We start from the raw sequence: 23,599 nt of genomic DNA, 5'->3' as shown, positions 1-23,599 counted from the left end.
AAAATCAGTGCAAGCACTGAGCAGGATATGAGAGCATTCAGAAATAACTACAGTACTTGAATATTATGAAGCAGTTCTGTCGATCTCAACAGGAAAACCAGACAACGCTCAGTCACAGAGCCTGGCTCTGACAGGTGCAGGATGGGCCTGTGCCACACGTGCCCTACACCGCAGGAGTGAGTAGAGTGCGAAAAAGCATTGCAGCAGGAGATGGTAGCAGGCGGCCCCGCCTCCAGACACTAAGGTTTGTGGGACGAGTCCCCGTGCAGTCACTGTCTCCCATAAAGCATCATGTGCCGCGAGAGTGAGCAGAGCGCTAAATAGCATGGGGCACGGGAGGGTATCAGGTGCCCCATCCTCCAGGCACTGAGTTGGATGTATGACGTTACAACGCACACTTTTACAACGCATGCACTTACAACGCATTTTTTACAACGCATAATCCATTACAACGCACTACATTTACAACGCATGACACTACAACGCATTTTTAAAAACTACCTTTACAACGCATACCATTACAACGCATAATATTAAATTGCATTTAAGGTAAGTATTAGATAGTATAGGGGTAAAAATTACTTTTCTAACTCCAGGGGGTGCAACAGTAGGGTAAATGTTGGATAGTATAGGGGTAACAATTACTAATCTAACTCCAGGGGGTGCAACAGTAGGGTAAGTGTTGGATAGTATAGGGGTAAAAATTACTATTCTAACTCCAGGGGGTGCAACAGTAGGGTAAGTGTTGGATAGTATAGGGGTAAAAATTACTATTCTAACTCCAGGGGGTGCAACAGTAGGGTAAGTGTTGGATAGTATAGGGGTAAAAATTACTATTCTAACTCCAGGGGGTGCCACATTAGGGTAAGTGTTGGATAGTATAGGGGTAAAAATTGCTATTCTAACTCCAGGGGGTGCAACAGTAGGGTAAGTGTTGGATAGTATAGGGGTAAAAATTGCTATTCTAACTCCAGGGGGTGCAACAGTAGGGTAAGTGTTGGATAGTATAGGGGTAACAATTGCTATTCTAACTCCAGGGGGTGCAACAGTAGGGTAAGTGTTGGATAGTATAGGGGTAAAAATTACTATTCTAACTCCAGGGGGTGCAACAGTAGGGTAAGTGTTGGATAGTATAGGGGTAAAAATTGCTATTCTAACTCCAGGGGGTGCAACAGTAGGGTAAGTGTTGGATAGTATAGGGGTAAAAATTGCTATTCTAACTCCAGGGGGTGCAACAGTAGGGTAAGTGTTGGATAGTATAGGGGTAAAAATTACTATTCTAACTCCAGGGGGTGCAACAGTAGGGTAAGTGTTGGATAGTATAGGGGTAAAAATTACTATTCTAACTCCAGGGGGTGCAACAGTAGGGTAAGTGTTGGATAGTATAGGGGTAAAAATTACTATTCTAACTCCAGGGGGTGCAACAGTAGGGTAAGTGTTGGATAGTCTAGTGTAATATTATGCGTTGTAATGGTAGGCGTTGTAATGGTATGCGTTGTAAAGGTAGTTTTTAAAAATGCGTTGTAGTGTCATGCGTTGTAAGTGTAGTGCGTTGTAATGGATTATGCGTTGTAAAAAATGCGTTGTAAGTGTAGTGCGTTGTAACAGTTGCGTTGTAAAGGTTGTTCCCCACTGAGTTTTGTGGGAATTCAAGTCAGTGGCGGCCACCATATACAAAGAGAGGGGGGCGAGGGAGCACGGTGGTCCTGGGTGGAGTGTTTAAAATAATTCTTTTTTTTAAAAGTTACGCTTACCTGCTGCCAGCCCCTCCCACTCGCACCTCGGTGCTAAGACTTCCTTGTCCCAGCAGGACACACGGGATTGGCCTGAGCAGGCTAGAAAGACGCCCTGCTCAGGCCAGGGAGTCTGTGGGGTTTCTCAGGACTGGCTGCTCAACGCAGCGGGCTGGAGAAACCTAAGTGCGCATGTGAGTGTTGGTCGACCTGAAATGGCTGGCCAAACACACATGAGCACTTACGGAGTGCACCTAGCACTCCTTCCCCTCCCATGCCATAGCCCGCCCCTCCCTGTACATGTTGGCAGAGCCAGCGGCTTAAACATAAAACAATGTTGAAATATAATTTTTTTTTTGCTGCTGACTCTGAGCCAGTGGGGCGAAGCTCCTCTGCCATTTCGGAGGGGGCGACCCTGCTTCAAGTCCCTGTGCGGTCAGTCTCCAGAAAAGCATCCTTGTTATTCATTTTTTTTCCTCAATTGGATTCTTCTCGCTTCTCCTACTCCTGTTAAAATCTTTTTTCAAGTTTGTTTAGTGCCTGTTTGTTTATGTCCAAAGGATGACAAAGGGATTTTCCCTCACAGTGATCCCTTTGAGGAGAAACCTTTCTCTTTCAAGCTTAAATCTCCTTGTGAAGTAGTGCAAAGGCTGCTGGATGGCGTCCCCCTTTCCTTGTGCAAGCAAAGCACCATAAACTGGAGTACCGTTGTATATAGCGCTTGACAGTTTTTGGGTATTCAGGAGAAGCAATTGGTATACTTACTAGTATTTTTCCTTATCGTTTAACTCCAGTGGAAGGGTTTTTGCATGTTTGGCATGAAGTAAGCATTGCATTATTACTTAAAGTGTGTAAGCCTTGAGTTTTTAGGCAAACATACATTATTATATTATATTTATTTTGTAAGAACCATATAATATATTATCTATTATAACTTATATTATTTAATATTTGGTTAATGGAGAGATCAGAACTTTACTGCGACATCCAAGAGTGCACTTCACAAGGAGAAGGTTGTAACAAAGGCATTCTTGTGAGATAGCCTTCCAGAATAGATATTGCATGCAGCAACATGAAAATTAATGGGCATGTTTTGCATTACTTTGGTCTTTAATCAAATGTATGTGATGATTCCTAGGTGGAATAGTCCCCTCCTATGAATATCTAATTGAAGAAGTGGGTGGAATTTGCCTCCCCTGGGTTCCTCTCTCTTAGATAGGTGTAACGATTACTATTATATCTAAGAGGTTATAAAAATGAAGATGATCCCATGGTAGAAAGGAAAACTACCTTACATGAAATAGTAGTAATAAAATGCCCTTCTTCCTCATAGTCACCCCACCATCCTCACCTCTGTGTCGGATGCCAGGTAATGATTTGGTTGTGGGGTGTAGGAGAGTAGGATCTGCACCTTATGTTGCCCCCACTTTTTCTCTTATGTTTACACTGGTTTCTGGCTATAGTCTGGCTGGGACCCTGCTAATCAGGGACCTAGCCTCTCTGTTCTCTCTAAACAACTTGGAGGGCACATTAGATGCACTAGTGATTGGATACTGTGGTACCTTATGAGCCCCTAGTATAAGGGACCTTAGGTACCAAGGGCATAGGTACTTCACAGGCCTACCAGGGGCTGAAGCATGTATTATGCCACCCCTGGGAAGCAGATTAAATCTGCTACTGCAGCCTGGGTGAGGTGGTGCTAGCACTCCTCACTGAGATATAGGTTTACTATATCTCTCCCTGCAGACACATTTAAACCTATCAGTCACCCCTAAGGCAGGCCCTATCAATCCTAAGGGCAGGGTGCTTGGTTTCCATGTGAGGGGGTGCCTCTCCCTCTGCAGCTCTCAGAGTCTATTCTTTGGGGCTGTTTGTGAATGCGGTCAAACCATATAAGTGCATTATAACCTCGCTGTTAATGCTAACTTTGGTATGGCTGCATCAAAACATGTCGTGTTTGGTGTCAAATGCTTTGGGATCATACCCCCACACCAGTAACTGGTGTGGGGGTATGATTCCAAAGCATTTGACACCACATCATCTCACACCAGTAACTGGTGTGGGAGTATGATCCCACCCTTCTAGAGGGATAGACATGTACCTACTGTGGAAAGGCGGTAGAATCCTGAAGAGCCCTGGCATCACAAAATGGATGCCACCAGTCACAGACATTGGGCTGCCCTCCTGCTGATGTCCTAAACTCGCAGTGGAGGACGCCCAACAATAGGTATCCTGTCACAGGGAGGTGTGACAACCTCCCAGACAGGGTTTAGTGTATTGGGGCTGGGTGGGCGCACTCCTCGAGTGCTTTGAAGTCCTGCACTGGGGGAGCAGTAGGCTCATCTGTGCATATGCCAGTTCACACTGGCTCAGGGGCTACCTGCCCCTGCTCTGGCACAAAACTGGACAAAGGGAAGTGGGTGTAACCACCCACTCCCCTGACCCTCCCATAGGAGGAGTCATAGAGCTAGTCCCTCCCTTCCTTCTAGTATAAGTTATGGAACCCTTGCCATTGCAAACTAGATATCCCTGGATGACGCTCTGAAGAAGAGTCCTGGACCTTTGACGTTCCATTACCTCTGGAAGACGGAAGAATCTCCCTTGGAGTCAAGGAGTGACTCCCCTGCTTGGCAGGTACCAAAACCTTGCAATCAACGGTCACAAACTTTCCCGCTCCCGCCGGAGTCCAAAGTCCCTGCAGCCCAGGAAGAGGATTTCCTGATTTTTCCAAGGCCATCGTGAGTCCCCAGCGACGCTGAGGCAAGTGGACCCCACGAGTGACGAGGAACCGCAATCCCTGGGTACAGTGCACTATTTTCGAGTGCAACCCCTTCACGACGTTCTACGAACTTGTGCATCACACCACATGTAATCTAAGCCTCCAGCAGGATTTCCACCAAAGATCAGAGGCCTACCCTGTCCCGAGTGACCGTGGGCCCCTGTTGAGTGAATCCTCCCGAAGCGTCTTTGTGATCCCTTGCCGGTTAGCTTGTGGGTCCCCAGAAGACTTTTCTACAGTTCCAAAGGGCTCCCCTGGTTGCTCCAGGCCTGCCCTGACTTACCTTCGGTGGGTGAGTCCCTCAGACCTTGCTGGTCTGCACCGCTGACTTTTTATCCTTTCCATGAGACTTGCTGTTACCAAGGCTTGTTGGCTCTAATCTGGTCACCGACACCGCAGTAAGCTGAAGACTTTGTGAGATGCAACGAATCCAGCTCCTGGTTGTTGTCGATGCCTCCTGGACCTCGTGGCTGAAGAGTCAAGACACCTGTGATCACCTGAAATCATCCGACGACTGTGGGCATCCACCTTCCCTGCCCCAGGTCACTGCCAAGTGACTTTGAACACTGTCCCCTCTGCTTTCAGGACTTCCTTCTTCTGAATCCAGCCTTGGATTCCACCGGACACTTCTCCTGTCTTCACAAGCAGCAAGTCTTCTTTGGCTCCCATTGAAAACGACGCCGCGACCCGACACCAAAAGACACCTATGCACCCGGCATCCCTGGGTGAGGTAACTCCAGCACTACGGTGCTCCTGTGTGTGTTGGCTCTAGAACTACTTACCCTGTAAGTGACTTGCTTGTAGACTCTCCCGAAGTATCCTAAAACTCTAAAATTCCAACCGCAACTTGCTCCATTGAAGACAATTGGGATGTGTTCTCACACTGCATGCGTCTCCCGTGGGTCCTTTACTTACCTGCCTTGGGTGGATTAGTGAGGCCCCAGCGCTTCTGAAGGCCCTAGGCCTTGTCCCCTCTCAAGTCGTTGTTCTTAAGTCTCTTTTTTAGTATATGGTCTGGTATGTCCCTAGGGGTCCCAGTCATATGTGTGCTTAATTTATTGTGAAACGTTGATTTGTGCATATGTTCCTGACTTCTAATCTCATAAAGAGATTAGTAGAGTGTCTCTAGTAATAAATACATATATATATGATATATATACCTGTGTGGTGTCCTTTCATTTAGTAATTGAAGAGATTATAAGGTAAAACAAGCTGCTTTACATTCCTCTAAAGACTTAGCCTGAAGGCTGCTCTCCACAGCTACCACTAGGATAGCTTTCTTTAAAAGGTTGTCTTAAACCTACTACCATAAGAATCGAATTGTACTAGTGAACAGCAAATACCAGGCCAACTTCTCACATGGGGTGATCTGTTTCCCTTGATGTTTGGATTGAAATGGTCTCTGAGCCAGTGGTGTTTTTCGGTATCTATGCAGAGTGTTCAATCTGTAGGTTGCTAAATCTCTAGGATGTTGTAATAAAGAGATCTGCTTGATGAAAAGCTTATGTCACCCAACTTTTATTGGAGAGAATGTATGAGCTCATGATTTGGTGGTGGGTGCTCATGCTCATGGTGAAGAACTAGCGTTAACAGGTATGTCATATTTCCATCTCTCTTGCAATATCTGGTGTGCTGAATACTTAACACCTACAATCAGCCGAAATATAAATGTATGTTTTTCAGTTACTATATGCCAACAGCACTAATCAATAATGTTTCTAAATGCTTTGCTAGGCTAATATGGTAAATAGTCACACCAAAAGGAAAAATTGATTAGGAACACACGTGGACTTAATTCATATATAAGTGTATCGTTTGGTGATCAGTAAAAACATTAAACTCTAAACTCAATAAATCAGAGTGTAAAAGAATATATACTACTGCTGCTACAATAATCTATCCTAAACTATTCTGATACTAAATCATCTACTAAGTCTAGTGTTTTTAAAGTTTTACCAGGTTTATCAAAACATAAAGTGATGATAAAAATGTTGCTATTATTCTTTGAAGCGTATTGAAGAATTTAACAACATTGCCAAAGAAATCGTGAATCTGGATTCTCGTGCACACTTCAAGATGGTGCGTTTGGATTGCGATGATCTGAAACAGGGTTTGGCCAATAAAGCCAAAGGCTTTGCAAATACACTGATTGAAAACCTGGTTTCAAAACTCAGGGCTGAAAATGAAAAGTAAGTACTAATTTTGTTCTCTTAAATGCTTGTTGGTCATGGGTATTGTTTGTGTGTTTTCCCTGTTGAACAAATAAAATACATATTTCATGCATGTAGAATCTAGGTAGCATACCAGCTATGCAGAAGTGGCTTAATTAGTTTTCTACCTATAAACCTGATTCGCCCTATAAGCTTTGTGTTCTGTATTACAATTATAGTAGCAGAACATTGGATTTGGGTAAGATTTCTCAAGCCTTATTCACCAATTGGCTATTGATAAAGGTTCTAATGCCAAACACATACTTGCCGGCCAGTATGGTGGATATTCTGCTTAAAGTAAAGATAGGGTTTGGGATGATAACATAACTGATTCTATGGAGGGTGCACAAGATCAATTTTGAGAATGCAGCAAACATCTACCATGTTAGTAGGTGTTTGCACTGGCTGGTCACACCAAAATTGTGCACCTAACTTTATTGGTAAGACACACTAGAATAGGTGATTACCTTTATCATCACAATGGGGTGTATAATTCATACACTCTGCACCATTTTTGAATGGGGCTAAAGGTGATCTTGCAGGTGAGATGTAAAAGAACATAAACTGACAAAACAAAATTATTTGTGTTGTGGGTTCCCATCTTTAGAATGTCCTTACCTATATCTTTCACCACATTCTTTGAGAGACATCAATAGGGTTTTTTTCCCAACAACTTGAGAGCTGTGCAATATGGCTTCAATGTGAGAAGTTTGCACTGTAAAATCAATGAAATAAGTAATTTGCACCTTAGCCCTTCTTCCAAACTGGTGGATTGCATCATCTGAAAAGCCATCGATTTATAGTGTGAAACGAAATCTATGTACTCAAGTGCGAGGAAAGGAATTTTCATGAATGCATAAAAAAGGAACATTAGATCAATCATAGACGTTAACATATAACTTTAAATGTTACCCATTTGTGTGCAATAGTCCTCTTTCTGACTTAACAGTTCATCATATTATCAATGCTATTCGATAAGGGCACGTTTTTCACTTAACATGTTTCAAGATTTTCTTTTGTTCTAAATACCTTGAGTAACTGTTCTGGAATAATGCAGGATTTCTCAATAAAATCATCAAATCTGTCTTGCATTTTATTTGTTCTACTAAAAGATCTTTCAGTAACCGTATAGTGATGTAAGAATTATATGTGAAAAATATTACAATCTACTGCTGAAGAAATCAAAACCTTCTCAGGGGTTACACTGATGCACCTGGTCCTTTTTAACCAACAGCAAAGAAGAGATTGGCACAGAAGCTGTAATATAAAAGACATCTTTTTTATTAACCTTAGAAGAGGGAGATTGTGTCATACAGTAATCTCAAGTCACTGTAGGAGGCATTCTAAGGAGTACAGAGAACAGGGGCCTTATATTCCCACACAGGGGCTCAAAAGAAGGCAGTACAAGTACACATGAGAAGAGTTACACACATAGATGGTCATACAGAAAATGCACAGTCAACAAGTAGGAGGAGTAATAAGTTGCTGACATCAGTTAGAACAGCCTGACAGTTCTATACTAGGAATAGGTGCATTCTACTAGCTAGGCCCTTCTGAGCATGTGCAAGGCTCTGAATGAGGGAAACAGCAAATGGCCAGCACATAGCCAACTAAAATGACTGCCAACTACCAAATGGCTTTCAGCTCATGCTAACAGATCCCCGTAATCTTTAACACTGCAAGCCATAGAGTGTGCTTCCTGCCCTCCTCTGACATCATTTCTTGGTCAGGCATTCATGGCAGTTCATGAACAGAAGACAGACTATGTAAAATAAATGATTATGGGAAAACAATAGCATGATGTATTGTATGTCTACTTGATGCAACTGCTTAAGACAACAAATAATAGGCTCTCATGTAACACTCCAGCAAAATTCACTGACCAGCTTAGCAGTAGCGGCCGGCACGGATCTGGGGTGGCTAGGCAGAGGACGAGAGGGTGTAAAAAAAGAAAAAGACACTTACCCCCTCGCCACTCTCTCCCACGTCGTCTCTCCTCTGCATCAGCCGAACAGGAAGCAGCCAGGCTCCCCTGAGTCAAACACAATGCTGCTGATGTGCTTAGTCTGAGGTATTGGGGGCCTGGGCATGTTCTCCACCCAGGGTGTCAAGCAGCCTGGGTGGAGTACATGCTAAGTGCGCATGACTGTTTTGCCGGCCAGAGACAGCTTCCCAAAGCATCATGCGCACTTCTCTGTGAGCACTCCTCCCCTGCCCTGCTCTTTGAGCAGAGCAGCCATACCCCGCCCCCAAGCTGCCGCAGGTGGAACAAATAAAATGATAATAACGTCAGATTATTCTAATTTTATTTTTCCTTTCTTTCATTGTAGCAAACAAGTGGGGCGACGCTCCTCCACCTTATTGGTGGAGGCGCCATTGCATCCAATTAATTAAAAGTGTACCAGAGCTATATAATTGTAGAATCTTTTTTATGGAATTATCGTATAGTTGTTGATTTTGTGCCCAGAACTGGAATCGATAATCACTTCAATGGACTACATAGATTTTGAGAAAATAGCAGGCCTTAGTAAATATATTAATAGAAGGCCAAGGTAAATAATTCATCAGAAGAAAATGAACAATCCTATGTCGTTAGGTGCTCCAGCTCGGGAATGGCCATGTAAGAGAAGTAAGATAAGTGCACAAGTTAGAACTGAGGAACTTTCAGTGCCGGCAGTGCGAAACATTAGCCCCTGCCGTGTGGGGACCCCGAGCTCGAGGGGGCCCTCTCCGGCCCTGTGCATGGGTGGCAGGCCACTGGCCTGAGAGCTCCTGACTGGATCCAGATTTAGGGGGCGGGCCCTTCCTGCACTTTGCAGGGAGGCCCCCCTCAAGTTTTGTTACGCCTCTGGTGCCAGGCGCGAGTGCTAGTCAAAATAATGGTAAAAACATATAAAAGCGGGTCACTCGTCAATTATCTGTTTTCTGTTGGTTTATGTGAAAAACGGTAGCACTCATGGTGGATTAAAATTAGTATTTAACATACTCATAATTCTGGATCTGTCGTCTTACCCAGTTTTCTGGATCTTTGCAATACATTTCCAGGGCTAAAGGCTTACATAGAGGCAAACAAACTCAACAACAAGCACAGGCCTCGATATTTGTGGAAGACTCATTTAGAATTGTGGTTATAACCCTGGAGCAAGTTCCTTGCAGCTAGTTCCTTGCGGCTAGAGAATGCGCCTTCCAATATATTTTGTTTGGATGTAAAACGGTCTGCGCTTCTCTTCTTCGAGCCTTAAACCGACATGAAAATAATTATGTCGATTTAATTAAGTAACATAATGTAAATATGACATTAACTGAAACCAGTTGTGGTTATTTTGAAATTCATTAAATCCTCCCCACACATAAATCACTAATTTTCATAGTAAAACGATGTAATAAGTTCCTGGCAATACAAAAAAAGTAGGGGTGAAATGCTTATTTTCATGTCACTCACTGGCAAATACGCAGACCATTTCCAGTGCATCATTGTTTTGCTTAATGTACCACGCCACACCACACAGGGAGCAATCTTATGGAAATCAACCCTCGTCTTCTCCTCCAACCGTCCATTCTGAACTTCCAGGTCACGTCCCCTCTGAACGAGGATGTTCATAAGAAACCCTAAATGAGTTTCAGCTTTGTTGGGCCTCATTATTGAGGTGCGGTTAGGGTCTTATAGCGCAACAAACACAGGACCACATCTACACATATGTTGCTCTTAGGGTGTCTCACTAAGAAAAACTAAAAAGGGATGAAGTAATACTTGCACCTGGTAATTTCTTGGGCCACATTCTAACCCATAGTTTGTTTTGCTCACTGTGCCGCTCCAGACAGATACCAAGGGATCAACCTTATGCAGATCAGTCTTGGTCCTACTAAAACTAATAGGCAGTAGCTGCTCTGGATGGGAACAAAAGCACACCAAGACTAATTTCAACTTTGTTTGGTTCCAACATTGAGGTGCAGCTTCAGTTCTTTGTCACAGTGACCATAGGACATTAGTACTCAAGCTGCCTCTCGTAGACAAGACCAGCAAAGCGGACACTGCATTAGGGTTGCCCGTGTTTCCATGCAGAGAGGTCAAGGCCTGGCCTTTAGAAATGGGCCATCACTTTTGGGGCGTGCAACTTTGATTTGCATTGGGTGGTCACTGTAAAGTCACAGACTAAAATGATGGACTGGAACGCAGCACAGCAGGGTATATTCAAACCCGCCCATCCCCCATTACTTTTTTGTACTATAATATCAGTCTGATATGAAGAGATTTCTGGGAAATTTTTTAAAAGATACATGGCTTCTTCTGAGGAGAGCTCCTTCAGAGTTACAAAAACATTACACCGAAATTAATATTTCCTTCAGATTATGAAGACTTTTCTTAATTGTTGTGTAAACTGTAGGCAAGCCGAAGATTACTACAGCTAGAGTCACAAAGGACTTCTCTACTGAATAAGACAGGAACAGAAGTAAACATTCACACCTTTCAGAAAGAGGGGAGTTAACCTCTAGCAACTCTACTCCTCATTTTGCGCCTTGTCCTGCTAAAACCTTTTAGCATCCAGCTCCTGCAAGTTTCCACTCGGTCCATTGGCATACACTAATTGGATTTGCCTGAAGCCCGGGAGATATAGCAAGCTCTGGAATGTATCCCTGGCTGACAAATGCAGTACATTCATAAAGTCATGCAAGTCAAAAATGTAACAGGTATTTGAAATTAGTTTAAGATTTGATTTGTTGAAGAGACTACTACAATTATGTAGTAAAAATGAAATCATTTGACACCAACATTGAAAAGGGATATGTCTATTATTAATTATTTTGAAATATACAGACATACTACTGCAGCAGTTCAGCTTGGATTGTGATCTTTTGAAGGCATTTCTGGTTTTCAAATATAAACAATTCTATTTCACAACCTTTCCTCTACTCATGCATGGCACTTCACAGGCATCCTGTTCACCTATTGCTAATTGCAGCATGATAGATATGTATATTATGTACACTCTCAGCTTAATATTCTGGCTTCATTTTAGAATCTGACATTTTACTTAGAGCTCATGGGGTTTTGATGTAGTTAGCAAGTGTCACCACACAGTACCAATGATTTTCCTACATCAATGCATTAGAGAACAACTTTTGGGCAGATGACAAACTTTGTTGCCCACCAAAGTTTAAAATATATGCACAAAAAAAACAAATCTGCAATAGCCAATGATCCTGAATTACAGAATCAAGATGTGTGGGTATTAATGCCAGCAAATAGAACGTACTGCCATTAACAATCTGTAAATTGGAGGGCTTTCTTACCGTTGGGATTTAAGGGTTAGACATAGGAACTTAAGTGTTCTCACCTTTGATTTACGATGGTCATTGGTAAGACATACCTTTCTCGATATTCACATATCTTTCCAGTTATTGTTTCCATCCATAGCATACTTATATGTAATCCCCAAAATGGTTGGCATGAGAGTGTAAATGAGGAGAAATTAAATTGTATGCATTAATGGACATTCCCACAGTACTTACTCCTGAAAACCTGTCTCTGTGTTGACAGTATTCAAGGCAAAATCAACAACAAGAGTTTGTTTGAAAATCATTGGCTTTCATAGATTCCCTTGCCTATTCCTGGGAATTTTTGAAAAATCCAGCAAATCTGAAATCTACCTGTGTTGTAGGAGAAAAACTATAAGCAGATTTTTCATTTTGAAAATTCATTTTTTAGAATTAGCCCCTTGGAGAGGGAAGAAGGCCAAGCAGAGATTACAAAGAAAATGAATGTTTTAGTCCCTTTATGTCAGTGTTCATGTTTTCCTAAACAGCAAGATACCAGTATTGTGTTCTTTTCCCTGCCTTGGTTAACCAATGGAAGCAGCCACCATGACGTAATTTGCAAGCTCTAATTTAGAGATACTACATGTTCGTTCTTTTCCCCTTTTCTGCAGGATCTGCAATGAATTTGAACAGATTAAAGAGCGTGCATTAAAGGTTCCTGAGACCACAGAAGATATGATTGAAATGATGGCTTTTGTGGAGCATGCGAAATTTAAGGGCATTCAGGACCTAAATAAACAAATTGCAGTAAGTATGTCCTTGGGGAACAACCTTTAGATACGGTATTCAACATTAATCCCTCTGACTTTCATGTTAGAAGATGCTGTTTGATGAAAGTGGATCACCAGGTGAGGCAAGGCAGGGCGATGTTCACCTGGAGTTTGGCAGAGAAGTTGACACATACCTTAAATATCTATTTTAACCTGTTTGTCTCTGATAGTTTCAATACTAAAAACACATTTTAAAATACATTTCAGGCATAAGGTCTGTTCAAAGAGTCAACAGAAACACATTCGGGATCTTCAGTTAGAAAGAAATGAATATTTCAGACCAGACTGAAAATTACCTAAGTGTAATAGAGAAATACAATTACAGTTTCAGCATAGTGGCAAGTGGCAAGAATAGGGTGAATTGTTCAAGATAATTTGAGGGAATGAAGCTGTTGCACTTAATAATTGTATATATCTAGCTCAGATGTCTGTTGCGTTTCCAGCATTTTTGTTATATTACTCGCCAGGAGAAGGAGAATATGAGGGAGGAAACTGGAAATAGGTTGTGTTCTGATCTTATTATATCCACAGAGATCCACGGTACCATTCCCCAACTGTTATTAAAGGTGGAGTAAGGAGGTTTGTCCGGCATCCTAAGACTAGATCGTGAGTTTGGCAATCCAGATCATTTGTTTCAGGCATTGGCAACATAAGCCGCTCAAATAGTGTGCTTTAAAACTCTTAACATAACAAGAATACTCAGACAGTCAGTAAAGTTGGGGAAAAGCATGAAAGGGTATGGTAGTTAGGAGGTTAGGCAAGATCGATAGGTGTTAGAAAATAATACATCGGTAATTTAATTTATTCTGTTAATTTTGTATTTGTTCCTACCATTGTGTATGTGAACCATTGCATTGTCACCACAAAGGATAGATTCTCCTGAGGTGAAAAAAAATACCTACATCTTGTTAGAAAAGATTCTTAAAGACTGTGTTACCACATTTGGACTAGTCTCTGGCGTTGACAACCACAGAGTAATTACTCTCTCTTACACATGCACGCACAAGCATGCACCCACCCACGCACGCACACACACCCCCACACACAGTCATGCTCTCTCTCCCTTTCTCAATCTGTCTCTCTCTTTCTCCCTCTCTCCCTTTCCCGGCTTTTAGTAACTACCATCACCTTCAGTGTGAACAAGAAACTAATTTTTAAATGTTAAATTTGTAAACTAGCAGGATAGTGCCAGACGTGCACTCATATGTATGCGTGTCCGATGTCATGTATGTTTTTTAATATCAACCTCAGTTTTGTGGTGTTGTCTCTTGAATGGTGAAGACAGTCACCTGTTTAGCAGTTATTGTACTGCCCTGTTTTTTCTGATGAGGAATCATGATTTGGCTCCTTCTCTTCAATGCAGATTGCCTGTGCTATTTTCATCTGTTTGTCCTGGGTTCATGAGTGCTTAAAGTGGAAATATCACTGCCACCCAATTTGCATACTGATCCACACAGTCTCTTCATCATCTGCCTTGGTAACAACCACCTTGTAGAACTGGGCAAAATTCTGATTTTCACATGAAATGTTTATAATTTTCACAAACATGATGCATTTGATGCAAAACATGTTTGTGTATTTGTGTGAAGACTGTAGGCGAGCTAATCACTCGAGTACGAAAGTCACATGAGGTACCTTCTCTGTATTTTCCTTGTAGTCTCCAAAGTTGCGCAAGAAATACTGCTCGCCCAGCAGATATTGCCATGGCACACACATCTAATTTCACAGTTTCTGAAACTAATTTTCTGCTCCAACCAGTCTGCATAGGGCCCAAATTATGCAAAAAAGATTTAGCGTGAGAAAATAGAAATTATACAAAATCTGTAACTGATACAAGATTACGCTCCATAGTAAAAATAATCTCCCGAGCCTGCTATTTACCTAATGTCCAGTGTGTCTGTATCACTCCATGATACCTTAAAAATTGCATGTAGCATGTACAACAAGGAACATTTTAGCATTCCATGGGAGTTCAGATTTATGTGTGATGTAATATTGAGGGACTTAATGGGTAGTGCATGATCATATTGACATAGCAAACCCACATCTAAATCTCCCAGAAAGCTGCAGGAAATCCGCCTTTTCTCTGTGGTCACAGTCGATTTTTCCCATTTACTTGACCCTATATTTTGCTGACCTTATAAGTCTGTGCACTGTTCCCCAGCTAACCAATAGTAAAGTGACTGTGCTACCTTTTTAACATGTTTAAATATGCATATTCCTAAATGGTATATTAAACATGCCTATTTGTCCTGAGTATACGGTACAAAGTGTACCCAGGGCCTGGAAGTTAAATTCCACTAGTGGACTTCAGAACCTATTGTGCCGTCCACTACATTGGAAGTGCAAACTTGGCTTCAGGCCTACCATTTTAGCCTGACTGTAGCACTGTAAAAACTGCAATTTGGCCTGTCAACATAAACCCGTTTTGACAGGTCAAACCCTTCCTTTTAAATATTAATGTTAACCCCTTTGTAGGCCTTGTAGCCTACAAGGCATTTTGCAAGGTATTTTAAAGTAGGACATGCAGAAATTTGATGTTAACATGTCTTTACAGTGACTAGCACCCGAAAGCAATTTTCCCTGTTGCAAGCCTAGCTGCCCAGAGTAGAAAACCAGAGTACAGATTAAAATACTAATCCTGTATCTCCGTAATGGGAGCTGCCAGAGAAATAATTAAACCACTACGTTTAATAGTTATTCAAAATCCAATTCAGTGGCAAAGTTGGATTTTTTTTTTACACATATTAAGCAAAAGTAACTTTTAGAAAGTTACATTTTCCCTGCCCCAGGTTCCTGTAGACTAATTTGCATTATCTCTCTATGTTCTCCCAGCCAATAATTAGCCATAAATAGGCTTGAATAGGTGTAAATTGCCTCCCCAAATGCAAACAATAGGCTGACTGAGTGGGTAGAGATCACCTCTCTGAACCTCTCAGAATACGCAGGATGAGGATTGTGGAAATCCTTTTTGACACTACAATGTGAAATCCTGCTTGAGAGGGAAATCATGCTTGACAGGTCTGTTGGGCTCACATATAACACTTGGGGCACACTACGATAGCCATTGCTATTTGTGAAAGTCCTATGAAGAAAAAAAGGCTTGAGAGGGATTATATTTGCACAAAACCCTTTATCATTTGTTATGCTGTTACCAGTATTGAGACTACCCCCATGCCAACCAGATTTTGTCTTCTCTACAGTCCTCAATGGAAGATTGCATTACATCTATCCTCTTTTCCTTTTGAGGCTGTAAATACTTAAAGTGTGTATCTTCAGAAACTTCACTATTAACTTTCTTGTACATTGTTTAATGTTACGCTGTTGAATTGGATAGTTCTAGAAAGAACGAGTGTGCACCAGGTGCTGTCTGATGCAGTTCCAGATTAGGGCTGCTTTCTCACTCTGGCATAAAATGTATTTTTAAAACAGCACCACATCAGTGCTTTCATTTGTTGAATGTCTTGTTGCCATCAGACCAATTGTTTTACACTCTGTTTTTAATGTTTTCAGTTACATTTAGCAGCATACACAGGAAACAGTTTATGTATTTGTAGCATAGGAGAAATGCACTGATCTTGATTCAATTATGTATTCTCAGACTGACTTCCTGTTCTGTTCGTATTGGGATGAAATTGTCCTCTGCATGGTAAAAGACGTATACCCCTGCCCTGAGTTCCTTACTTTACCGTTGTCTGGATCCCTAATGCTGAGTTTTGTTGTCCTAGACAAACACGGATCAAGCGTGTGCTCCATGACATAGGCTTGTCTCATGGATTGCGTTCTTGTTGGACTGGGAGGGGTGCCCAAAGCACTACCCTCATAGTGGTGGAAGGCTGCCATCTTCATCAAGAGTTAAGCAGCACAAGCGCGATGGTTGCAGCATTTTTTTTACATTTATTTTTTTGCTGAGTTTTATATAGCGCGAACTTGACCCGAATCCAATCAGGTATCAGAGCGCTTTACATAGCACCAGTTACATTACATTAGGACACCCATTCCTTCTTTGTTAGGCACGGGGAGATTAAGTGATTTGCCCAGAAACACAGGATGTTCAGCGTCATTACCGAGACTCGAACCCAGTCTCCGAGGTCGAGCACCCTAGCCGTTAGGCCAACTCCTCTCCCCAGCAGATTGTGTAGTGATCAGTAAGAGTGAATAGGTCCTTTTTACCGTATGTCACTGGAGTGCGGTCTACAGGCTCACTCACCTTTTTTAAAGTTCTGCTGCTGTGTGCTTAACTCATCCTTTGCCTCCATCAGATAGATGTAGCATGCTATGCACCACAGGAGTAGTGACTGTGCTGGATGTATTTGTGCCTGGGAAGGGTATAGTATGGGGATAGAGCAGCACTGTGCAGTACATGTATGGTTAGTGCATGTACTGAGTATATGTATGCCAGAAAGGAATACATTACATGAGAGATGTAGTGCTGTGCAGTAAGTGCGCAATGAAAAGCATGTGCTGGATGTATGTGTGCTTGAGAGAAGTACAATACATGAAGCGTGAAGTGTTGTGCAGCGCACACATGGTTAATGTGTGTGCTGACTGTGTGTGTTTGCAAATAGCACACCCTGGTTCAATACAGTAAGGTTACGGTACTAAACAGTGTGTACAAATTGAATGTGTGTGCTGAATGTATGTGTGTCTGGTGGCACAGTACATAGAGGTAACAGTGCTGGACAATGTGTGTGCTGTGTATGTACACGGAGTGCACGTGTGCCTGCAATGGAACATTACATGGAGGACTCTAGGTTCAATTTTTGGAAGTCTAGGCCTGCCTGGTGAAGAAATGAAGAGTAGAGTAATCCCCCCCAGACAAATTTGTGGATTGTTGCATTCCAGTGAGCTGGGTGGGGCACACTGGAGGAAGGGAGAAAGAGGCTCCTCCTTTACACTTCATGAGGGTGCTCTTTGTTTTAGTGGTAGATCACAGGAAGGAGCCTGGATGGAAGGAAATAGAGCTGATAAGGAAATCATAGCTTGGAAGTCCAGGATTAACCTTTTGATGCATATATCACTGTGGCTGACATCCAAGTGTGAACTCCAGTCACTCCCATAGCCTGTGTTGTGGGACTTTCAGCTTCAGTGTCTCTCCTGCCATATCAGACAGCCTTTCAAGAGGAAGAAGAGAGAGAAACAAAAGTGTGCACTTCAAAAGAAACAGAACCCCAACACAAAACTTCAAAGACCGAGACGCTAAATCACATTTGGTGCCTGGAAAAAGACTATAAGAAAGTGAGTTTGAGACCCCAAAATTTGTCATCATCGATCTACCTTGACGGACGTACCGGCGCTGAAGGCTCCCTACACACGCATCTCACTACTATATTTGAATTTTCACATCCTTACTAAGGATTAGCCAATACGGGCCGTTTCTTAGTCTCCTCGTTTTTTCAGGATCATCTCAGCGAGCCCACTGAGAGATTTCCTTACTCCGACTTCTCAGTCACGGAACTTTCGAGAATTCACACCAACACCCAGCCTGACCCAAGACGCTTTATTGTTCATTTTACTTTGCCCTGAAGAAGCCCATGTTTGGGTGAAACGCGTTGGCTGTATCGAACTTTGAGCACATCAAGGCTGTATTGAACTGTGAGCACACCAAGAATAAAGACAACACAAGAACACAAGCATCAACGTGGATTCTATAATTCTTCATGTATATACTGTAAAAATTCCTCCAACGTATTGCCTCTCATACCCCTGTGAATGTCATTATAATCTATGGTCATTTGGCAGCTGGCCATCTGAGGCGGGCAATACTTTCACTACTTTTCAGTGACCTGTCTAGGCAGTGCAGTCTTCTATAACCCGGCTGCTTTTTGCTTGTCTCATTCTCAGCCAGATAAGCTGTGTGAGAAGGGGAATCTCTACAAGACTTCTGTCTGTGACCGGGACTGGGGGCCAAGGCTTGGTGAGGGTGCATTACCAAGGGAAACCCCGCTTGCCCTGCTTTTCAAGACCAGTGTTGCCCTGTGAGGAAGAGGAGAGGCGTTGGAGGGAGTGAGGTCCAGTGGGAACCCCTTCTGAGAAGACTCCCTCTGTGGACGTGTGAGGGTACAGCTGTGTACCAATAGGGTCACTGCCCATGTGTAGGATTGTTTCAGCGACCCCTGTATGCCAGGCTAGGGCCACCGTGGAATAAGACGTGCATTGAGCGGCATGCAGGGAGCTCCAAGCATGTACTACCTCCTTGCAGTGACCCAGTATGCCATATGAGGCCACCGTTGAAGTGGTTGTGTGACAAGCGCGCCAAAAACTCATGTTCGCTTAGCGTCGACCATATATGGCATGACAGGCCACTGTGGTGTGGTCTATTGCATTGGGGGAGTCTCTGATTTGTTCTTTAGTGCTGCAGCAACCCTGTATGCCAGGAGGGGCTGCCGGTACTAAGGTTGCCAAGAGTTCAGGCCGTTGCCCAGAAAAAGATAGAGGCTGCTCCCTCCGATTTGAGCTTGCACATCATGCCCCTAACCCACTTCTGAGGACTGTGGAGGACGCCGAGGAAGATGTTGCACCAGTGCTGGGCTCCGATCAGGCACTGGAAGATTGAATCCCCCCTCTTCCCTTCATGTAGGCAAGACTGACTTACCATGTCTTTGCAGGTTGGGATACTCTCGGATTACGTGGGAAAGCTGCAGCGCTGCTCGAGAGAGAGCCTACACCTCCTGGGTGCTGCCACATGTACTGGGAGAAGCCAGACTTTTCCGAACAGAATGAGAGCTGACAAGTGCCAGTGGTCCGGGCACCTGCTGAAACACTGAACGCTTTTCATGCTGCAGGTGTGGGTAAGACTTGAATCGAGTCAATTGGGCCCCAAGGGAATCGCTGCTGAAGATGCTGCGGCACCATAGACACTTTTGACTAACTCTTAAAGAGTCAAAGGGGAGCTCTTGAGTACTGCCTACTAGTGAGCATTCTCTGGATGCGGCAGCAGTGAATGGGGAATAACCCCAACCACACTGCAAGGAAGAGGGTGGGACAAGGAATTGCCCAATAAACACTAGAGCCTCGACCTCAGTGGGATTGTGTTGTTGTTTACGAATCTCATTATATTTTTGAATGCATAGAGTTAGAAATAAAATACTTCTTTTTCATACAAAAACAAGTATTTGTCTGGACATTGATTTATTGACAAGGCTGAGTGCACTTTGAGTTATGAGCCATGGTCAGTAATGTTTATCTACACTTCCTCCCTGAGGGAGCCCTTGACTGCTCATCCACAGCTACCATTGAGTGTCAAGTGCAGAAGAGATACTTAGCCCAGTTGCACAGGATCCATAGTAGGTTGGGTCCCAGGACATCAGGAGTAAAAGGCCTTAACCACCACAGTTGGGCCCAGTAGCCTCTGTGGCTTTTTGAAAGGGGTTCTGATAGTGAGATAATGATAAGAAACAATATTTATAGTCAATAACTACCCCAGACTGTGTATGCTTGAAGTAACTTCAGTATGATATAATATGCTTAAAAAATATGATATAATGCTTTGTTTTGACGGTCATAGTCACCATAACCAGCAGACGGTGATCCTGCACGTTGTTACTGTAAGAGATTACAAACATATCCTTAATATCCCCAACCCAGCTCTGGCTCAGGCCTGTTTCCCATGGCCTCTTTGTACAATTGTATTAATGCTTCCCAATCTAGTACTTTTTTTGTTCCCCATAGACCATTCTGTTTCTATGCTTATAATGTCTCAATCTCATTTCAGGCCCAACATTTCACGTCTTTTGCCCAGGTCTCAATATCCAGAGCTTTGGGTGCAGTCCAAGGCACTGAGACCTTTCTCCTATGTAACACCATTGCCAGGCCAACAAATCTGTTGCAATATTTCCATTTCTTTAGGCTCTGACCGAGCAGGCACATCTCAGGTTTCAGTTCATTGGACCAATTTATTATTTTTCCTGTACACTAAGTGATCCCTCTCCAGTACCCTAATATATTTTGACACATCACGGTCATATGGAAAAAAATCTGTATCAGGTACAAAACATCTTGTGAATTCAAATTTTGCTGTAAGATACGTTTTCCAAAACTACTTTGACGTGAGATAGGTTTTGTGTAGGCTGGTAAATGTAGTAATTTAAATATCACATTATGCAAAACTTCGTCTCCCAGTCGTTTGTGGTAAGGTCTGTGTCTATATGTCTGGACCAGGTCTCTCTAAAATTACCTAGATTAGCCTTGATGACTTCTGTATGCCCTCCATATAGTAGAGCCTTTGCCCGTTACCCACTCCCTAATGATATCAGCAACTGCAGTACAGGGCATGCAGGTGGTTCCACTGTACTTACTGTTCATTCACCAGACTAAATGTATTAACTCTACAGGTTTTCAATTGCGCACAAAATGCCCTTTAGGGATTCCATTTATCTGTAGATAACCAGGCCTTAAGCACATGGAAATTAAATGCACATTTGTCATTGTGGGTTGCCATCACAAGTGTTCTCCAGATTGCTTAGTCTGTTGGAATCAAAGATTCATTCTTTATTGGTCGTTTGCTCTCATCTAACATGCATTTCGTCAATGGGCGTTTCGCCCCACAACTTCATCAGGGCTATAACAAAACAAAAAGCCTCTATTTTACATAGGCCAAAGCTTTGTCCACAGCATGAACAACAATCACCCCGTGGCATGGTATGCATTGGCCTTGCTATATAAGCCAAGCCATAAAAGTATGGTTGAAACCCATGCATCAATAGATTTCGTGCTCAAGAAAAAGTGCTCAAAAAGTTGTAACCTTATGTTGCGGTTCATAATTCATACGGTAGGACAGTAATCAGTTACAGAGTTAGATTTGAATATAAATATCATACGGTACTGTGTCTAAACCATTGACAGCCCCCTAAAGAGCAGATTACATCTTCAAGTAAACAGATATCATTGCACCCGTCTTCATGTTTCTGGGCCATGTAATTCAAGCATATGAATTGTTTCAGTAACTGGGAAATCGTTTCTCTATTTGTAGATAATTTGTCCTTTTCTGTATCGTCAAGGAGACCAATAGTTGTTTCTCCACCGGTACTAGCTCACTTTTAATGGTCTGTCTTATCTGATGCTGTGCCTTTATTGTCATCAAAATAATGTTTTATCTCTTCCCATATGATATTCCTCAAAAGCGGTGTTTAAAAGTCAAGACCTGAAGCCTCCAGCAGTGTATGGATTTCATCCGTTGGCATAGTTGCGCCTGTGTAAAATAGTTCTGCAGAGATACTCTGTTTGCATTACTGTTAGAACTGGGGGTCTCTAGTTGGCTGAGGTAGGTACCTTAGTCCAAATAGAGACCCTTGCTTCTAAGTCAGGGAAAGGAAGGACACCTTCTCAGATAGCCCCTGCTCACCCCTTCGGTAGCTTGGCACGAGCAGCTAGGCTTACCTCCAAGGAATATGTATAAAGTATTTGCAACCACGCTCTCAGTAACCCAATGATGACACCACAAATGGACTCCAGACGAGTTTCATAAAAACAATTATATGTTTTTAAACAAGATATACGATGAGACCACACGATAAAAATCCATCATATGCGTATTTGTAATATTTCACCTTGCCGGTTATTAGGCCAGCAAGCCCTTGTAGGTTCTTGCTGTATTAATGAGCAATTCTCGATGATCCAATGCAGTCCTAATGCAATGCTATGCAGTTCGTAATGCAAGAATCAGGCACTTTGTAATGTCAATTTAATTCAGTTTGTTATGCAACAATCAGGCAGTTCGTAATGCAAAAATAATGCAATGCGTAATGCAACAATCAGGCAGTTCGTTATGCAAAAATAATGCAATGCGTAATGCAACAATAATTTACTCCGGCACTGATCATGGTGCTCTGGACGGTCTCTATGCCACTCTTACTGACTCGCGGTCAGCTTCTGCCAAAATATGCCCCCAACACGGGTAAGGTGGAAGACAAAGTGCAGCTCCACACTCTAGCCCCGGTACTGCCACTCCTCGGCAAGTACGGGCCGCGATACGAGCTTGAGCAGAGGCTCGCGCTACAAGAATTGGAAAGGCAGAGAGCGTTTCTCTTGGAGCCCGCACCCCGCACCAGGCAGCGACACACGCACGCTTGCTGAGCGTTACCTGGGGGGGGGTGCGACCTCACTCTCCTCTCCTCGCGACTTGGGCCTCCGATGCGACTTCGGTGATTTTGGGGCAGCGGAACTCGCCCCCCCAATGGGGATGGTTCGAGGTCCCTCCTTAGCAAAGGCAGGCTCGGGCCGGCAGCACAGCTCCTCTGGGGATGCCGGTCCGGGCTGATGGCAATGACGAAGGTCTCAGGCTGCAACAGGGCACACACACACAGCGTCACTGAGACTCACTTAAGCTCCGGGTGCACACGATCACAGGACAATCCTCACGAAGGTCTCAGGCTGCACGAAGTGCACACAGCATCGCTGAGACTCACTTGGACTCCGGGTGAACATGATCACAGGGCAATCCTCACGAAGGTCTCAGGCTGCACAAAGCACATGCACACAGCGTCGCTGAGACTCACTTGGACTCTGGGTGTGCACAGTCACAGGGCAATCCTCACGAAGGTCTCAGGCTGCACAAAGCACAGGCACACAGTGTCGCTGAGACTCACTTGGACTCCAGGTGCCCACGATCATAGGGCAATTCTTATGAGGGTCTCAGGCTGCAAAAAGCACACGAACACAGCGTTGCTGAGACACACCTGGAAACTTTTGTGTTCCTGAGTTTCCACAACAGGGAGCCAGCTCTCCTCAAGCCCTTGGGACTACGTTACTTCAGGACACAGCACACAGCAAAGTCCTTTCAAGCAGGTGGAC

General features: G+C 43.3%; 1 protein-coding gene across 1 annotated transcript in view; it reads left to right on the top strand.

Moving 5' to 3' along the window:
• The window catches only part of DNAH12 (dynein axonemal heavy chain 12), a 1,449,067-nt gene that overhangs the window by 221,879 nt on the left and 1,203,589 nt on the right, over positions 1–23,599 (top strand). The window contains exons 12-13 of the mRNA XM_085624669.1: positions 6,523–6,701; positions 12,650–12,785. Coding sequence (XP_085480795.1) covers positions 6,523–6,701; positions 12,650–12,785 — 315 coding nt within the window. The remainder of the gene's footprint in view (positions 1–6,522; positions 6,702–12,649; positions 12,786–23,599) is intronic.

Source organism: Triturus cristatus, chromosome 9 (genome assembly GCF_964204655.1).
Source record: "Triturus cristatus chromosome 9, aTriCri1.1, whole genome shotgun sequence".
NCBI lineage: Eukaryota > Metazoa > Chordata > Amphibia > Caudata > Salamandridae > Triturus > Triturus cristatus.
This window is presented reverse-complemented; position numbering and strand designations above follow the sequence as displayed.